This window comes from Salvia hispanica, chromosome 3, assembly GCF_029641045.1.
Source record: "Salvia hispanica isolate PSC_SH4W2 chromosome 3, Shi_PSC_v1, whole genome shotgun sequence".
Taxonomy (NCBI): Eukaryota; Viridiplantae; Streptophyta; class Magnoliopsida; order Lamiales; family Lamiaceae; genus Salvia; species Salvia hispanica.
This window is the reverse complement of record NC_142694.1, coordinates 51,051,570-51,069,475: the sequence shown is the minus strand read 5'-3', so window position 1 is coordinate 51,069,475 and position 17,906 is coordinate 51,051,570. Positions and strand designations below refer to the sequence as shown.

Genomic DNA, 17,906 nt, shown 5'->3' with positions numbered 1-17,906 from the left:
CAATTCATTCATAATTACAATAAAAACTATACAAAATAATTGATGGCCAGTCATATTAATAATAACGAAATTCGATTTATGAATTGCAATTATCATAGATTAACTAATTACCGATCACTAAGCTAAGTTTTGCACATCCCACAAACAAATAAAATAACATTGTAAATAACTTCGAATTAGAGAAACAAAAAATGAAAGATTATTGTATGTGTTTAGTGTGATGATAACATCACCACTCATTTTCAAATCAAGAAATTTTGTAATACTAGTATAATACAAACATAATGAAAACATCGACTATGCACATTTCAAGCAACCTCTACATTTTCAAATAGAGGTATATATTAAATAAGAAGAAACTAAATAAAAAAAGAGAAGCAAATCTATGAATTTTTTTAATTAAAGGCAACTGGTGTGAAAGAATGTGATGAGTTAGAAAGATAGGCTTTTATTTTCCACCATTCATCAAAGATAATAGATGGGAGAAAAAAACTATTATCTTGAAACCCCTTTTCTTTTCCTGCTTTTTTGCACTCAAAAAACAAAGAGAGGGAGAGGGGCTTAAGAAGATAACAGAAAATGGCACTTAGAATGTGGGCTTCTTCTACAGCAAATGCTCTGAGACTCTCAACTTGTGCTTCAAAATCTCCTGCCTTTAGAGCCTTTTCAACTGGTTTTTTTCAACTTGACCTTCAAAAATCTTCCCTTTTTTTGTTTTTTTTTTTTAATTTTTTTTTGAAAGAATGCTATCTATGCTACTTAACATATATGTTGGTGATATTGCAGTTTTGGATGATTTGAAGTATGCTTCTTCGCATGAATGGGTGAAGCATGATGGCCCTGTGGCCACCATTGGAATCACAGACCATGCACAGGTGAGCTTCTCTCTCTTTCTCAATCATATAAATTCTGAGTTGTTGAGAATGTATTATGTATGTATTCAGGAGCATTTAGGAGAACTTGTGTTCGTGGAGCTGCCGGAGCCCGGGAAGGAAGTGAAACAAGGCACTGGGTTTGGAGCCGTCGAGAGTGTGAAGGCCACCAGTGATGTGAACTCTCCCATCTCCGGTGAGGTGGTCGAGATCAACTCCAAGCTAGCCGACTCCCCCGGATTGGTAAGTAATAGTTATTCTTTAATCCAATCTATCAATCTATTGTCTCATCACACGTGTCCTGGACATGATTTAAAAAAAATGATGTTTAGTAAATTAAAATGAGAGAGAATAAAGTAAGATAAATAAAATTATTATTTTTTGTTAAAAAGAATGACTCACTTATAATAGGGACGATTAAAAAAGAACTAGACTTGATTATGGCCGGACAGATGGAGCACAAGAAAGAGAACTTTGCTAATTTATATTGTGTTTTGTGATGAAGATTAACACAAGTCCATATGAAGAGGGATGGATGATTAAGGTGAAGCCAAGCAATCCTTCAGAGATTGTAAACTTGATGGGATCCAAACACTACATTAAATTCTGTGAAGAAGAAGATGCTGCTCACTAATCATTTTTCTGTCCTTTTTTCTCTTTAATTTCTTTTTTGGCTGTCCAAAACTGAATTTCATAATTTTAAGCAGTATATTAAATAAGTTCCGGTTAGTTCATTATTAGTAATCTTGCATGTTGTTATGTTTTAGGGTATCCACAATGGCGCGGGCTATAGTCCGCTCTAAGCCCCGTCCTATGCACCGCCACATCGCCACATCAGTATTTTATTCTTCACCTCTTCTACCTGCAATGAAGTGGACTATAGCCCACCCTAAGCACTTTACTTCTATTTTGTATTTATATAACTTATGCAAATATATCAAGCAAAATAAATAAATAAAAATAACACAATTAAGGCAAATCCTACATTTACTTAATTCAAAAAAAAGTTACCAAATTAGAAAAAAAAAAAAGTGCACTACATATAAAAAAGAGAGGCTAGTCTAGAGTAGTCCCAACTTGCGGCTGATGTGTAATTTTTGAGTTCAAATATCAAGTGCAAGTTCACACAAGTTTAATTAAGATAACTCTAATATTACAACGATACTGCAAGATTACAGCGTCGTTAGTAGTATTTCAAGTGTCGATCCACAGGGAGGTAGAAGATTGTATAAAACTTAAAAACTTAAAAAGATGTAGCATAAGATTTGATTTTTGGTTTTGAAAGATGTTGATAAAATAAAGCTACAAGTTAACTAAAGAAAGACTATACAAATGAGAAAATATGCCACTCCAAGTTGCTCACTAAGCTTGTATTGTTCTACACCTATACAACGAAACATATGAAGGGATTAAAACATCAACCTAATCACATACATTGAACATGTACACGATGAGTAGTTCACAATTAGCTGAACACATAACCTATGAACCAATTTTCAATGTTTATAAACTCCCGTGGAAGCGCTGGAGAAATAAACATCTACTATGATCACCCACTTAATCCACTATTAAATTATCCTCTGAACAATTCTAATTCAAAAGCATACCAACAATCAAACATTCCTAAACTATGTTAAAGAGACAATAGCAAAGGAAAGAACAACACTACATTATTAGCCAAAAACATAGTATATAAACATTAAGCACATTGTTGGTAACAAACACATGAGTTCAAAGGTGTAGAAACATCCATACAAAGCCTAGATTACAACTTGGAGCAACATAGAGAGTTTAGCCTAAACACATAGTGGAATTTGCAATAAAAACCATAGGAATCATGCTCTCGATGAGTGGAATTGGGATGTGGAGACGGATCGTCGGAATGTTGGCCGGAATTTCTTCCTTCTCTTATTCCTCCTCTCTTTCTCTCTTTTCCTCTCTCTTTTCTCGTCCAAGAATGTCTGAATCTCCTCTTCAAAACCGCCTCCAAACTATATGAAAACTGAATTTGGAGGTTAATTCGTCTTCGTATCTGGCCGGGTGGATTATTGGGCATAAAATTCACCTGGCCGGGTGGCCAATTTTGAGGGCTTACTGGAATTTTCGTGTTCTGAACTTCGTACCCGGCCGAGTGGAATTATTAGGCATAAAATTCACCCGGCCGGGTGTCTCATTTTGAGAGCTTTCTGGACTCACGATGCAAACTGGGCAGTTTGTCAAATTGGACAATCTGTCAACTTGGGCAGCCTGTCAAATTGGGCATTTTGCACGACTTTTTCAATGACATCCAAGCTTCATTCCATGTTTCTTTTCACCATTAATTCCTCTTCCTACACCATAAAACATACTTTTGCAAGCATCAAACTATATAAATCATATAAAGTTATGGGAATAAAAATGTACTATTTGATTCACATCAGCGGCTGAGGCCATCGATCATCTGCTGGATACCTTGGATTTGAGCCGGGTTCGTCGCCTGCATCAGGGCGTTGTGCGTGTCCAACAACGTCCTATAGTCGGAGGAGGCCACCAACTTCGTGTAGGCATGTGCCGCAGCCGAAGTCGCGCTCGGGGTCGGGCTCGAGGACGTCGGCGGCGGCGTGGCGGCGGAGGATGTCGCCTTGCCCTTGCCCTTGGCAGCCTTGATGCCGGGGGACGCCGGGTGGACATCGGTGTGCCTGAACTCTCATCCTTGAACACCGGATGGTTGAGGTCCATTGGAGATGCACCGCTTTCGCTGCTTGTATAATCACCGAAGGTGAGCTTTGACGCCCTCTTCTTCGCCGCCGTCGATTCGGGCAGCATACCTCCAACGAACTTCTGCTTCTCCTTCAAGAGCGCCCAGGACTGGTAGTGCTTGAAGTCGCCGTACAATGACATGTACGACTTGATGGCATTGTCGCGCACATCCGCGAGACTCTCGCCGCTGGCCTGCTCCCTCTCGCACTTGTCGTACTCCCCAGCGAACAAATTGACCTGCTTCTTTATTTGGTTCTAGTGCTTGCGGAACGGCTCCCGTTGGCGCTTGTAGGCGGTCGACGGCTTGGACGCGTTGTATTTTTCAGGGTTGTTGGCATCGACAAACATTAGTTTGATATTGTCCGCTTTGGGTCAAGCCCGCACAGATTTGTTTTTGGGTCACTCCCAAAAGGCCTCAAACTAATTGGGGTTGGATATGAATTATGTACACCTTCCAACTTGCCTAAAATGTTAGATGTGGGATAGGTTTGTACTAACAAACCTCCCCCTCAAACCGAGACCACATTGAAACACATAATGGGCCCCGACTTAGACGGATTGTCGGCCCCACTCAAACATGAGTCTCGCAAATCGGACCAGACCCGACGCCAACCTGGTTCTGATACCACTTGTCAGGGTTTTCGGCGTCGGCAAACATTAGTTTGATATTGCCCGCTTTGGGTCAAGCCTGAGCGGATTTGTTTTTGGGTCACTCCCAAAAGCCCTCAAACTAATTGGGTTGGACATGAATTATATACACCTTCCAACTTCCTTCAAATGTCCGATGTGGGATAGGTTTGTACTAACAGTATTTTCAGCGATGCGCTCCCAATACGCAATAATCTTCTGATTGTTGGCGAATATCGGATCCTCCGAAATATCATTCCAACATCTCGTCAAGAGGATGGATTCTTCCGGCAGGTAGTTCGTCTGCCCTGGGGCGAACTCTTCATTCACCGTGGTAAGCGGCAACTGCTGGGCTCTTGCCTTGGGCCGCCTCTTCTTGGTCGCGGAGCTCGAGGCGGTGGTGTCAGCGGCGGCGGCGGCGGCGGAGGCGCGGCCGCGAGATGGGGCCGGTGTGCGGGTGGGAGGTGGGAGAAGGCTCCATGTCGGATAGCCCGTACGAGTCCGTACTGAAATCGGGATCGTACTGCGTGTTGGTGTCAAATGGCCGGTATTCATCGGGTTCTGTACCCGACCATCATGCACCACCGAACATTGGACTATTCGGACTTAGGTAATCTCCGGGATTCATTTTGTTTGAAATGTAGAAAATGTAGTGTGAATTTGAGAGTGAAACAAGTGAAAATGAAGTGAAAAGTGAGGGTATATATAGGTTTTGGAAATTGATTAAAATTAAAAAAAAAATCTGAAAACGCGTGTGCATCGTTCGTCGCATCGTTCGCGAAGCTACAGTGGCGGACGATCGATCGGGCGCGGATGATGATTAAGCCATCGTCCGCGATGCCATAATGACATCGTTCGTTGCATAGTTCGTCCCATTGTGAATGGCCTTATCAAAAAAGCCATTGATACATTTGTGGACAACTTTATCAAAAGCCATAGATACATTTATAATTACCTGAAGGGAGATGAATTTTCTTAAAAAACTACCGACTAAACAAACATTGGAGGGAAAAAAAAAAACTAAAAGAAAACATTATCTTATCCGTTTTAGTAGTCAACTACTTATTTGATATTATTTAAAAATACCCTTGAAATTTTTTTGAACATTCCCTTACATAGTTGGCAAATGGGAGCCCGGCCCAGGCCTCACCATGGCATGGCCCAATTAGTTTGGGGCTCGGCTCAGCCAGGCCCACCACTAATTTGGGGAGGCTAAGCTAAGTTTCTTTGTTCAATATTTCAGATATTTATTATGATCTTCGTCTTATCACGTTATAAATGATCAACTTTTCATTTTGGATTATTCTAGTATAAGTAATTATCTTCATTTTTAAAAAAATAATATATATATATTTTTTTTACCTTATTCTCTTAATTTAACTTAATAAATATCATTTTCTTAACTCACGTGCCAAAAAAAAGTTGACAGTTTGTAGCAGAATGGATAGTGTAATTATTTGTATATATTTCAAGCATATAATAACACCACTCCCAGCTAAATGCAAAGTTGATCTAGACTCGTCTTATAAGTAGAACTACAATATCTAGACATAAAAAATATTTAATTTTTTTAAGGTAAACATTAGAATGAAGAGTTGGTTAGCTATCTTTAACCATGTATGTACTCTTTCCGTTTTATAGAAACAGACATTTTGGGATGACATAAAATTTGATCACAATTAATAAAGAATGAGAGAAAATAAGAAAAAAATGATTGAGTTACTGTCAACGGAGAACGGCCCAACCTCATCATAAGACAAAAAAAGGATTGTCAAAAATAAAAGTTGATTATTTTCGTAGGAAAAATCAAAATGAAAGAGTGTCCATTTTTATAGGCAGGTGGAGTAATTTTGTGTTCATACGAAGACTCCAGTGGGGGTCATGACATTGAGCATGAGGTTTATAAAAAACATGCTATATTGAGGATACTACAAAGGTTTCTATTCCCTATAATCTCATGGAACGATTTCCAAATATTCATATTTAAGAAATTAATATGTATCTAAAAAGTAATTTGACATGCTCCTACGGATCAAGAGTAGTTACTTTTATGCAAATCTTCTTTTATATACGAAGGCTAGCCAATTACCTTTACTTAAGTGTTCAAATATTGTGTGAGCAATAAACTTTCAATCTTCTAAACTTAAGGAAGAGAAAAATATTAAAGGAGATTAGGGATGTCAGTGCAGCCCGCAATTCGTACATTGACCTGGATAACCCGCCAAATTTGTAGGTAAGTGTTGAAAATTTCTAGCCCGATAATATTACAACTCGATTAGCCCGCAACTCATTAGGGCCAGACCCGAAAACCCAATAAAATTTCTATTGTAATATTTGTTTGACTCTTAAATCGAAAGTCATTGATTATTTTTGAAATATAGATAACTTATGACTTTCAATTTTATATTAAATAAATAAATTATAAACTTCAAATGCACTATAAAATTATTTAATTCTAAAACATGCTTTAAATTTTCACTATGTTTATATTTTATTTTGCACAAATCTCAAATATTAGAGCATCTCCAACAAGAAAGGGTAAATAAAAGAGGTATATCATCTATATACCTCATCAAAAAGTGAAATATACCCTTCCAAAAAGAAACGTACTCCAAAGAAAAAAGATATATAGAAAGATAAATGATTTTTTAAACATAAAAAATAATAGTGCAAAATGAAATAAAATACATAAAGTGTGATACATTCTCCATTGGAGAACGTTTTTTCATAAAAAGAAGACAAATATGGTACTTATAAAATTTTACCTCTCTATTGATGGAGAGGTAAAGATACCTCTTCAAAATGAGAAAATGTATAATACCCCTTTGGAGAATGATTTTTCATGAAAGAAATGTAAATATGGTAGTTATATAACTTTACCTCTGCATTTACCCCTCCCCTTGGAGATGCTCTTAGTATTTGATCATGTTTATGTTTGAGGAAATGGGTCCTCTTCTAATGCTTATAACACCATAATCCATAACTAAGACTAAATCTACACCCTTGGATTTTGAAATGAGTGGATGAGATTAAAGCTCACAAATTTCAATAAATAGTAGACTAAATATCAACAAAAGGGTAATATCGTCATTATGTTATCATATGATAATTTTCGTGGGTATTTTTTTCTATATCAACATAGTGTGTTACAAACAAATATCAACATAACTACAAGAAAATATCAATACAGCTTTATTGATATTTTACCTATACTATATTGAGATTTTGTATACATTCTATTGAGATTTTTTTTGTATTTGTTGATAAAATCTGCTTATCAACATGTACGGAAATTGAAATATAATTTTTCAAATTTCATCACCCGAACATCGTCGGAACATATGCAATTGAGATCTCGTTGGAATCCTTATAAAATTATCTTTAAAATTTAAGAGTGTAGATTTAGGCTTATAACTTTTCAATCTTATACTCCCTACATCCCACTGTAATAAATGCATTTCATTTTAAAAAATTAATAATAAACAAATAAAGTGAAGAAAAAAAAAGGAGAGATAATTAATTAAAAGTTTTTTTACATTATAATCTCTCTTATTTATTCATTCTTTTCTTTAGCTATAAAGCTTGTTTAAAATAAAATGCCTATATCACGGTACAAAGCTCCAAAAGTCACAAAAATCTAAAGAAAAGAAAATCACGCGTAACTATTTTATAACACATCCACAACCTGTTTAAGTTGTCAAGATGTGCTGTGATCTATTTTGCAACTGAAAATAGTTGGGATAAGGTTTGATGTAGATTACTGAAGTTCCGAGATGAAGCCGAAGTCGCCATCAAAAGCGAAGATCCAAATCGCAGGGTTTTCCAATTCCAACAATCCCAAATTGAAGAAGGTCGTTATAGTCTCTCTTTTGGTAATACTGATTTTAGGTTTAGTTACGGTATATTTAATTATCAAACATCGCGTTTTAATGTCTGAGAAATCGAGCTCATTTTTCACTGTTGTATTGGACTGTGGAAGCACCGGATCCAGAGTGAATGTGTTTGAATGGATTGGAAATGGGAGTGGGAATTTACCTATTTTATTGCATAGTTATCCAGAAAATATGAATGGGAGCAATGGCTGCCAGTATCACTGCTTTCAAACTGAGCCTGGTTTGCACAATTTTGTCAATGATTCAATCGGGGTTAGGGCTTCTTTGGTGCCATTGATCAGACATGCAGAGCAATGGGTACCTCTGGAGAGGCGTGGGGTGACACCTATATTCGTTTTAGCTACTGCCGGAATGAGGAGGTTGAGGGCCGAGGCTGCACGTCGTGTTTTGGGTGATGTCGAGAATGTCGTTAAAGAGCACAGCTTCTTGCATAGGAGTAGCTGGATCAGGGTGTTGAGTGGGAAGGAAGAAGCCTATTATGGCTGGGTTGCTTTGAACTACAAATTTGGGGGTTTTGGGAGCTCATCAAGGTCGCCCTCGTTGGGGCTTCTTGATTTAGGAGGCTCCTCGTTGCAGGTGGTGGCTGAAGGAGGTGTTCAAGTGGGAGATGAGCATGTTGTTAGATCAAAGATTGGGCCGGTTGAACATGATCTTGCAGCTTATTCATTACCAGCTTTTGGCCTGAATGAAGCTTTTGATAGGACAATTGTTATGCTTAGTCACACTGAGGCCCTCAGAGAAAGTGGTGGTGGCTTGTTTGAAGTGAGGCATCCATGCCTAGGTTCAGGTTTTGTCCAAAACTACACATGTCGTGGCTGCTTAGGTGTCGATTCTAGAGCCTCAAGGGATTTGGAAGAGAAAGGGCTGAACAATGTGTTCCTTGTTGGTGAACCAGATTGGAAGAGGTGTGAGATAGTTGCAAGGGCAGCTGCCATCAATTCAAGCAGTTTGGAGTGGCCAGATCAGCTGAATCAATCAGAATGCCGAGGCTTGTTTTCTTCTGGAGAGGGTAATTCTTCGATTTGTGTTTTTACCTACTTGTTTTCTTTATAATATTGCAAAATTTCATAAATTTAGCTTCTGTGGTTTCATAAATTTAGTTGATTGTGAATCTGTTATGTCTAGTTATCAGTTATCACTTGTTATGATAGGTAGGTGTACAGGTTAGGTGTGTAGACCAACTCCACAAATCCAAAGGTAGCTCGGTTTGGGGATGAACAAAGTATGTGAAACCCGAATAACCGAGCATAACTAAAACGAAAAGTTTAATTTAGTTAAGACTTTTTAAATTTTAGGGTCGGATTTTTTTCTTCGAAATTTGGATTATCAGTTCGGATTTGCTGTTTAAACATAAATCCAAAAATATAAATATTAGGCAAAAATCCAAACAGAAATATCATTGTTCACCTTTAGCTTGAGTTTGACATGTTTGTTTGACTACAGTCACATATGCTCCTCTGCAGGCACTGCAAAGCTTAACCTGACCAAAATATTACACGCGGTCTCAAGATACCATGCACTGTCTGGTTTTTTCGCTTTCCACAATGTCTTAAACTTGAGTCGGAGGGCAAACCTAACCATGATGTCTGAGGCGGGGCAGAGGTTATGCTCCAGACAGTGGTCTGGTGGGAACAACATCAACGCGCAGAACTGTTTCCGAGTTCCTTACCTGACATCACTTTTGGCAAACGCCCTTTGTCTGAGCAATGTGGAGATTATATTTGGACCCGGGGATGTTTCTTGGACGCTAGGTGCTTCCCTCGTTGAAGGAGATTTCCCGTGGCATCGAGCAGAGAGTTCGAGAGATGGTAAGTTCACGCTAAAAGACACGGTAGCGAGACCTTCAACTATATTGGTATTTATTTTACTGTCATCGCTTCTGGTTATTGTTTATTGCTGCCAAATCAAGCTGCCTATGCCAGGAAGGAAGAATGTTAGTTCTAGAACATCATTGCCCTCTTATTTGTGTCCTAAACGTCAGCCTAATTGACTGTTAGAGTGCATCATTCTTGATTACAAGATTCAAATTCCATCATTCTTGTATTGTATGTATACTTAGAATTACCATTGATAGTACAGATTCATTTAAATCAACAAATGCAGATTTACATAATGCACCAGTGGCTAGAGCTGTCAAACCGTTGGGCTGGACCCACGGATCATGGGAAAATAGGGCCAGCCCTGGCCACCTAGCCTTGTGGTATCGGACATGACCGTCAATTTTAGATGGAACTGGATCAGTTCATTTTCTATGGGACCATAAGCTACCAAACTAATGTGTAGGGACCAAAAAATTCATTTGAGCTAACAATAACACTGAGAAGAAAAATTCCAACAAAAGTACTCTTAACACTGAAACTTCATCTAATCACAAATACTATATATGTAAACAGCCAGCTGCAGTTTTTGCATAACACAACTATTTAGAAGCTCAAGTCAAGTTTATGAGCACTAAGAGCTACACATATTATCAAAGCATCTCCAAAAAGAGGCTTGCTTTAGAATTGAGGCCTGCATCTTTGAGAGTCATGCTCATTTCATCAGCACCATACACTTTTCTTGGAAAGTTGGATATCAGCCTATAATTCCCAACTGCAGTAAGGCCTAATGAATCAATATATCTGTAAATGGCTTCAATCTGATCACTGGACAAGAAGCTCTTCTCCCTTCTCTCCCCATTTGGGAAACGAATCAGAATCTGCTCATGAAATCAACCCAAGAATTAGTCATTTAAAAGATAAAAAGGAAGGCAAAAAATGTGTTGCTAATTCTCACTTGAGTTTCTTCACCCTTTTTGCTTGTGTTTGAAAAAGTTTCTGCAGCTTTGTTAGGCAGTTTGCTGATAGATTTTGGACTTGACTTCTTCTTGGATTGTCTTTCTCTTTCACTCTCCTACAAGAGAAGATCAAAACATAGTTTGGAAGGTCATTAGTTTTTGGTTTTGATGTAACTAATGATCGTTGGTGTTTTTTGTATGTAAATATCTCACCTGATCTATCTTGAGAGCTGCTAAATAAGCAGCATCTTGTTCCTCTTTCAAGCGTAGATCTGCTCGTCTCCCTTCTTCCAGATTAGCCCTTCCTCCGCTACCAAACGCCACCCCTTGTTCCTCAAGTGTTGTCTGCAAGATTTCCACTAATTCAGCAGGTGAAACTGGACCTTCCATCTGCACAAAAAGAGGCCAAAAATCAAGATTAGTACTATGAAAAGATCGATCCTTTTGTTTTTTTTTTTTCAAGATTCTGCTTTTTTTACCTGCTGCACCACAGCTAGATTATCACCAGGAGTAGGGGCAACAATGGCACAGAATGGGAAGCTAGAGGCCTTCAAAGATGTTGCCATATGCAGGCCTTCTCCCCTGCTCGATATCCCACCCCAGCTAACGAAATTTGCATCAAGAAACTGCACCACGAGCTCGGATGAAAGAGTCTCTCTGCAGAAGTTGGGAGTGAATGGATGGTCTGGTGAGTGGATGTACATGAACATCAACTTGTGCTCTTCCCGGGATATCTTAAGCGCTTCCATGAGGCGGCACGCGTAGAAGAAGGGGTGCGTGTGGCCATATTGCTGCTCGAATGTGGATAGGAAAGCCCACTCCTCTTGGATCAAAGGGGGTGGATGGTTGAAAGGATCCTGAAATGGCAAGTTTGAGGGGTGTTGAGAGTGGAAGTTTTGGTTTCTTCTTGCTCCAATTCCTATCATGTCAATTCCTTGGTTCATGGTTCTTGAGAAACCTCCTAGTATGTTTCTAGGGAGGCTCACCATTCTGCGAACGAGGCTGTTGCACACCGCCTCCCCGATGGATCTTGCACTCTCCCTCGTGGATGATGACATTTTTCTCCAGAAGTTATGATGGAAGTGTTAAGAGTGTACAACAGTGTGTTTTCTAATCAACTAGCTAGGAAGAGGAATCCTATGTTTGTGCAATGAGGTGAATGTGAAAGTGGTTTTGCATTGTCAAACATATTATACAAATGTCATTATTTACTTTAGAATCTTGTCTTTTTCTTTATCAAAGTTGGTTCAAACTTCAAAGTGAGGAGAGAATATATGAATTCTGTCTATTCTGTATCATGTATCTCCTTTTTCTTTAATCCTTCATTGATTTAGACCAACTTCTTCACATTGTTCCATGTTATTGGGGGTTTGTTGCACACATTTTGGCTGTGAAAGATAGAAATTGACATGAGAGAGAGGGTAATTGAAGTAAAACTAGTTTATGATGGCACCAAACTTCATAATTGATAAATGGACCTATTTCTTTCTAGGCATAATATCATTACTATCACTTTTAGCTTCAAAGCAAAGTAAAGTCCCATTTTTTTGATTTACAGTAACTTTGATCTAGATGTGATGATGTTCTTACAAGTGCAGTGGTTGCATGTGGGGAACCAATGATTATGGTGGTAGTGGTGGGCTAATGCCTTTTCTTGAAAGCCAAGAACACTAATTAATCAATAGTGTGTAGGTGATGATTTGTAGTAGTATTATTTACTAAATTGATCACACACACAATCTCAATTAATACTCTTTGCTCCACACACATTTTCAAAAATCGAAGTCCGAACAATCAAGAAGATGAATATGAAGAAGATGATGATGGGTTTGTTGTTGTTGTTGTTGCATAATTTAGCAAAGAGTGCAAGCTCCTCCCATTGCATAAGTAGCACCTCATCAAAATCCTTCGAGCGTTGCATGACGCTCCCGACGCAGCAAGCCTCGATCGCGTGGACGTATCGCCCCCACAACGCGACCCTCGAGGTAGCCTTCTTCGGGAGCTTCATCTCCCCCTCGGGGTGGGTGGGGTGGGGGATAAACCCCACCTCTCCCGAGATGACGGGGACTCGGGCCCTGGTGGCCTTCCCAGACCCCAACTCGGGGCAGCTCGTCCTCCTCCCCTACATCCTCGACCCGACCGTGAAATTCCAAAAAAGCCCCCTCCTCTCCCGGCCCCTCGACCTCCACCTCCTCTCCTCCTCCGCGGCCCTCTACGGCGGGCGCATGGCCACCATCCACAGCGGCGCCACCATCCAAATCTACGCCACCATCAAACTCTCCCCAAACAGAACAAAACTCCACTTCACATGGAACCGCGGCTTATACGTCCAAGGCTACTCCCCCACCATCCACCCCACCACCCTCAACGACCTCGCCTCCACCGCCACCATCGACATCCTCTCCGGAGCCGCCGCCAAATCCTCAAGCCACCTCAAACCGCTCAAGCTCTCCCACGGCCTCCTCAACGCAATCTCATGGGGGTTCCTCCTCCCAGTAGGGGCCGTCTCGGCACGGTACCTCCGCCACTTTGAATCCGTGGGGCCCGCGTGGTTCTACCTCCACGCGGGCGTCCAGATCACGGGCGTGTTCCTAGGGACGGTGGGGTTCTCTATAGGGGTCCGGCTCGGGGAGATGTCGCCCGGGAGGGTGTACGGGCTGCACCGGAAGCTGGGGTTTGCGGCGTTCGTGCTCGGGTGGCTGCAGACGGTGGCGCTGGTGTTCAGGCCGAAGACGACGCATAAGTTCAGGAAGTACTGGAAGTCGTATCACCATTTTGTGGGGTATGCATGCGTAGTGTTGGGAGTGGTGAACTGTTTTCAGGGATTCCAGGTGATGGGAGAGAGTGGGTCGTACGCGCTGCTGGGATATTCTCTGTGTTTGGCGACGTTGATTGGAGTTTGCGTAGCGTTGGAGGTCAATTCGTGGGTCGTTTTTTGTAGGAAAGCCAAGGAGGAGAAGATTAAGAGAGAGGGGTTGTTTGGTAATGTTGTTTCTGATAAAACCACCGCTTCTTCCACCCGTGGATGAATCATGAATCATGAATCAATCACTATTTCTCTTTTCTTAATCTGTGTTTCGTCTATTCTATATGTCTTGCAATTTTGCGATTCTTTAAAAATGCATATAAATTGCAAAAATACCTAACTTATTAAAAATATATATCTTCCATACAGTTTGAGGATATGTTTTGTTTTTTGTGCATTTTTAAATTTAATCACCCCAAAATTTATGGATTGTGAAATGATATAATTAAAGGTAATTATAAAGAATTACCTAATTCACTTTGAAGCGCAATTCCATAATAGACTCCACTCCTAATCCAATATATATGCTACGTTATCTTGGACTTTGTAAAATATAATAGGATCAAATTATCTAAAAACTTTAAAATGCATATGTAAAATCTATGAATTTTAATACACGTTTCTATTTTTCCATGACTAAATTTTCTAATTTTTTACGTGTAATATGTTATTGATTTGACACACATATGTTTTATACTAACGACGTGATTAAGTTATTTGCTAATGCGATTTTGTATGGTCGGGATAAGGAGATTACCTTCTCTGAGGTTCATTCGGCTCTTATGGCAAAAGAGTTGCAGAAGGGAGTAGTGAGGAACCAAGAATCACAAGCAGAAAGCCTCAACATAAAGAGGTTTAAGGGCAAGAAATCGTTCAAGAAAGACAAGGAAATTAAGCCTAGCAATAGTGATCAGAAGGAGACGCGCTCTTGTCATTGGTGCAAGAAGCCCGGTTATTTAAAAAAAGATTTCTTCCCCTTGAAAAGAAAGCAAGCACAAGAAAGTGGGCCCTCCAAGCCGAGCTCTGATTGTGTACAGGAGCAGGAGATGACACACGCATTGAATGTAATGGAGAAGGAGTATGGAGAGCCTTGGATTTTAGACTCGGGCTGCAGCTTGCACATGTGCCCGACGCTTGAGTTGTTTGAGGAGATTTCAGAGACTCAAGGTTCGGTAGTTCTTGGAAATAACTGGATATGCCAGATTGAGGGTGTTGGCAAGATTCATTTTACGCTCGATGATAGCTCATCTGTCGTTCTAAGTGATGTGAGATATGTCCCCGAGGTGAAAAGGAACCTAATATCCCTGGAAATGTTGGAGAGGAAGGGATGTTCTTTTCACTCATCTGATGGAGTCATGGAGGTGAAGAAAAATGGAGTTGTGGTCATGAAGGGTAGGAGAAATGGTAGTTTATATTACCTTTGTGGATCAGCAATTAAGCTCAGGGATCAGGCAAATGTTGTTAGGGCAGAGTCAACTGAGATGTGGCATATGAGGTTGGGGCACCCAGCCATTGGGAGTATTAAAGAACTTATGAAAAGAGAAGTGATCTCGGGCACTGATGGGAAGCCTACTCAACAGTGTGAGGAATGCATCATGGGAAAAGCTAAGAAAGAGCCATTCCAGAAGGGCAAGCATACGTCTAAAGCTCCCCTAGACCCTCCCCGGTGTTATCTGTTGGTGGAGGAAGGTATTACATGACAATTATAGATGACTACTCCAAGAAGTATTGGGTGTACATACTCAAGGAAAAGTCAGAAGCTCTCTCCAAATTGAAAGAATGGTGTACTATTGTTGAAAAGGAAAAAAAGGTGTGTGATGAAGTGACTTAGGACTGACAATGGTCTGGAATTTGTGTCAAAAGTTTGGATTGTTCTGCCAAGATAAAGGCATAAAGAGGCACATGACTGTCCCATTAAATCCCCAACAAAATGGTGTTGCAGAGAGAGTTAACAGAACCATCATGTAAAGAGTGAGACGCATGCTGATTGCTTCTGGTATGGAAAAGAGATTATGCTACTGCAATAAAGCTGATCTAACAAGTGCCCATTTTCCAGCATAGGTGGTGATACACCATATTTGAGATGGTATGGCAGTTATGGTGACTACTCTCAGTTAAGGACCTTTGGTTGCAAGGCTTTTGCATATCTCAAGCAGACCAAGCTGGAGGCAAGAGCTCAGAAATGTGTGATGTTGGGTTATCAACATGGGGTGAAGGACTATAGACTTTGGTGCATAGAACCTGGGAATCATAAGGTGATTGTGAGTAGAGATGTAACCTTTGTGGAACATGATATTATTAGGTTTGGTATATTGAAAAGCATGTTTCGAGTACGAATAGAATCTTGCTTGTATATGGAAAACTCTACAATCCACTTTTAACCTGATTCAGTATTATTCGAGCAGTTTCACACGAATAGAATCAGTATTATTATTACATTGTGTTTGCTTGTGCATTTATATGATGTTTTATAAACATTTAAATGCATAAGAAGTAAACAAATTCTAAGTCTTTTGCTTAGTAGACTGGTTGTGGGCGTCATCCACTTTAAGGTAACACAGTCGGTTCTATGCAATGCTTTGCAAAAGAAAAAGAAGAATTTCACAACCTAGATAGGCTTTGGCTACCTATCGTGAAAGGTTGCAATGTTAGCCCGCATATTTCTAAGCCTTACTGAAATAAGATGACATTAGTGTGGTATAGCACTGAACGGATCTAACAGCAAGACGTGTCTTTATGTTATCTACTGAAAGACTAGGTCTTGATAAAATACTATTTCTTAATCTACATATGTTAGCATTGAGTATACGATATTGATTATGCACTACTTTGACTTATCAAATGGTGCGGGTTTTTTGCAATCCAATAATCCTGATATATTGGGTAGTGGTGATTAATATCTAGCGGTGCTTGGATTGCTATTATGTTAAATTGCGCGCGGGGTGAGTCTCGTTTGATAATGTCCTCAAGAGGATCTCAAACAAGGTTTTATTATTCGGAAAACTGGCCAGTTGGAGTTTTATTACTCTATGAATAATAAATATGTGTTTCTTGCTAAGTCTACTATTGGAATTAATAAAATATTAATTAATTAAGTCCACAACATACATTAATTAATGAATGGACATTTATATCTTAAGCGCGGGAAATAAATAATATAAACAACGGAAACCCGGATTACTTGTAATTTCAGATTTGGATGGGAAGGTCAATATTACTTCTGTAGTGGCTGTTCGTAATATTCCAATATAAGCTTGTATTAAATTGTGGGTTAAATTTAATTAGTAAAAAGCTAATTGAGGTGAGCCCATATCCAAAACCTTCCATAGATCCTTGTCTGGGCCCAAAAGGAACTTAATATAAATAGGAGAATAAAAGTGACAGAAAATACACATTATTATTTTTCTTAAAATTTTCGTCCACTCCATCACAGAGAAGGGGACAATTTTTTCTCTCCATCCGTGAAATCGATTTTTCTGTCTCTTTTATTCAAGTTCTAGTATTTTGATAAGATCAGCCCACATTGATATCGGAATACAGTTCGGGAACCAGAGAGAAGATCCGTGGTCTAGTATTGAAGTTCATCACGTAAAGAAGGCGCGAGCAATCCGATTCTTTAGAAAATCAAATCGGTAACTCTAAACCGTAGTATTCATGTTTAGGATTTACTTTCTTTGAGCATGAACTATTTGCGTTCTAGCATGCAAATATTTGTTTAACATGTGAATTGATTAATCGCATAATCGGTCTAATAGATCCGTATCTGATTTATTTATTTAGCACAAGTCTTCTGCTGTGCAAGGGGCACCAAACCCCAGCAGATATGCCTTTCAAGAAGTTTGCTGAAAAGGCCCAACATCCACAGATAAGTACTGATGTGGAGATGGAAAGTCAGAATAAACAGGCTGATCTGGAGAGTGTTGAAGTGCTGAGCTCAGATGATGAGGAGACAGAGATGCTGATCTAGAGAGTGTTGAAGTGCTGAGCTCAGATGATGAGGAAACAGAGGTTGATTCTCGTGCTATATCAATTGCCATACTTTTATTAGACGGAGGGAGTAATATTATGTGTCACCGTTGTTTTGCCCATGGAGATGAATATGTGCACCATGGAGATGAATATGGTTGCACATAATCGCAGATTTCATCTAAAAAACAAAGTATGGAATAATTTGTGAAATTCTAAAACTTGAT

The 17,906-nt window shown here is 39.6% G+C and overlaps 4 protein-coding genes across 5 annotated transcripts; 3 read left to right on the top strand and 1 right to left on the bottom strand.

The window, feature by feature from the left end:
• The first annotated feature begins 508 nt into the window (after window positions 1–508).
• Window positions 509–1,591, top strand: LOC125212607 (glycine cleavage system H protein, mitochondrial-like). Its single transcript, XM_048112819.2, has 4 exons — window positions 509–673; window positions 787–875; window positions 945–1,115; window positions 1,378–1,591. The coding sequence occupies exons 1-4, from the start codon at window positions 580–582 to the stop codon at window positions 1,504–1,506; spliced, it is 483 nt and encodes a 160-aa protein (XP_047968776.1). The 5' UTR covers window positions 509–579; the 3' UTR covers window positions 1,507–1,591.
• Window positions 1,592–7,891: 6,300 nt separating this feature from the next.
• Window positions 7,892–10,183, top strand: LOC125214573 (putative apyrase 7). 2 transcript variants are annotated; one of them, XM_048115657.2, is made up of 3 exons: window positions 7,963–8,110; window positions 8,218–9,140; window positions 9,595–10,183. In XM_048115657.2, exons 2-3 carry the CDS (start codon window positions 8,303–8,305, stop codon window positions 10,119–10,121), a joined length of 1,365 nt encoding a protein of 454 aa, XP_047971614.1. In that variant the 5' UTR covers window positions 7,963–8,110; window positions 8,218–8,302; the 3' UTR covers window positions 10,122–10,183. The 2 variants fall into 2 exon arrangements, with proteins under 2 accessions (XP_047971612.1, XP_047971614.1); XM_048115655.2 differs by having other exon boundaries at window positions 7,892–9,140.
• A 242-nt stretch (window positions 10,184–10,425) lies between these two features.
• On the bottom strand, window positions 10,426–12,124 carry LOC125214575 (plant UBX domain-containing protein 10-like). Its single transcript, XM_048115659.2, has 4 exons — window positions 11,387–12,124; window positions 11,121–11,297; window positions 10,907–11,023; window positions 10,426–10,829 (listed from the first exon to the last, which is right to left on the bottom strand). Exons 1-4 carry the CDS (start codon window positions 11,963–11,965, stop codon window positions 10,602–10,604), a joined length of 1,101 nt encoding a protein of 366 aa, XP_047971616.1. The 5' UTR covers window positions 11,966–12,124; the 3' UTR covers window positions 10,426–10,601.
• A 487-nt stretch (window positions 12,125–12,611) lies between these two features.
• LOC125211296 (Auxin-responsive family protein) lies at window positions 12,612–13,976 on the top strand. The gene has a single exon (XM_048111027.1). The coding sequence runs from the start codon at window positions 12,710–12,712 to the stop codon at window positions 13,934–13,936; it is 1,227 nt and encodes a 408-aa protein (XP_047966984.1). The 5' UTR covers window positions 12,612–12,709; the 3' UTR covers window positions 13,937–13,976.
• Window positions 13,977–17,906: the final 3,930 nt, after the last annotated feature.

Bases quoted from the DNA above. Each gene is read 5' to 3' on its own strand.
- LOC125211296 (XM_048111027.1), top strand. From the start codon at position 12,710: ATGAATATGAAGAAGATGATGATGGGTTTGTTGTTGTTGTTGTTGCAT.
- LOC125214575 (XM_048115659.2), bottom strand. From the start codon at position 11,965: ATGTCATCATCCACGAGGGAGAGTGCAAGATCCATCGGGGAGGCGGTG. The intron at 11,298-11,386 runs GTAAAAAAAGCA...CTTTTTGTGCAG, and splicing joins ATCTAGCTGTGGTGCAGCAG to ATGGAAGGTCCAGTTTCACC. The intron at 11,024-11,120 runs GTGAGATATTTA...CTTCTCTTGTAG, and splicing joins CAGCTCTCAAGATAGATCAG to GAGAGTGAAAGAGAAAGACA.
- LOC125214573 (XM_048115655.2), top strand. From the start codon at position 8,012: ATGAAGCCGAAGTCGCCATCAAAAGCGAAGATCCAAATCGCAGGGTTT. The intron at 9,141-9,594 runs GTAATTCTTCGA...GCTCCTCTGCAG, and splicing joins CTTGTTTTCTTCTGGAGAGG to GCACTGCAAAGCTTAACCTG.
- LOC125212607 (XM_048112819.2), top strand. From the start codon at position 580: ATGGCACTTAGAATGTGGGCTTCTTCTACAGCAAATGCTCTGAGACTC. The intron at 876-944 runs GTGAGCTTCTCT...GTATGTATTCAG, and splicing joins GAATCACAGACCATGCACAG to GAGCATTTAGGAGAACTTGT. The intron at 1,116-1,377 runs GTAAGTAATAGT...TTTGTGATGAAG, and splicing joins TAGCCGACTCCCCCGGATTG to ATTAACACAAGTCCATATGA.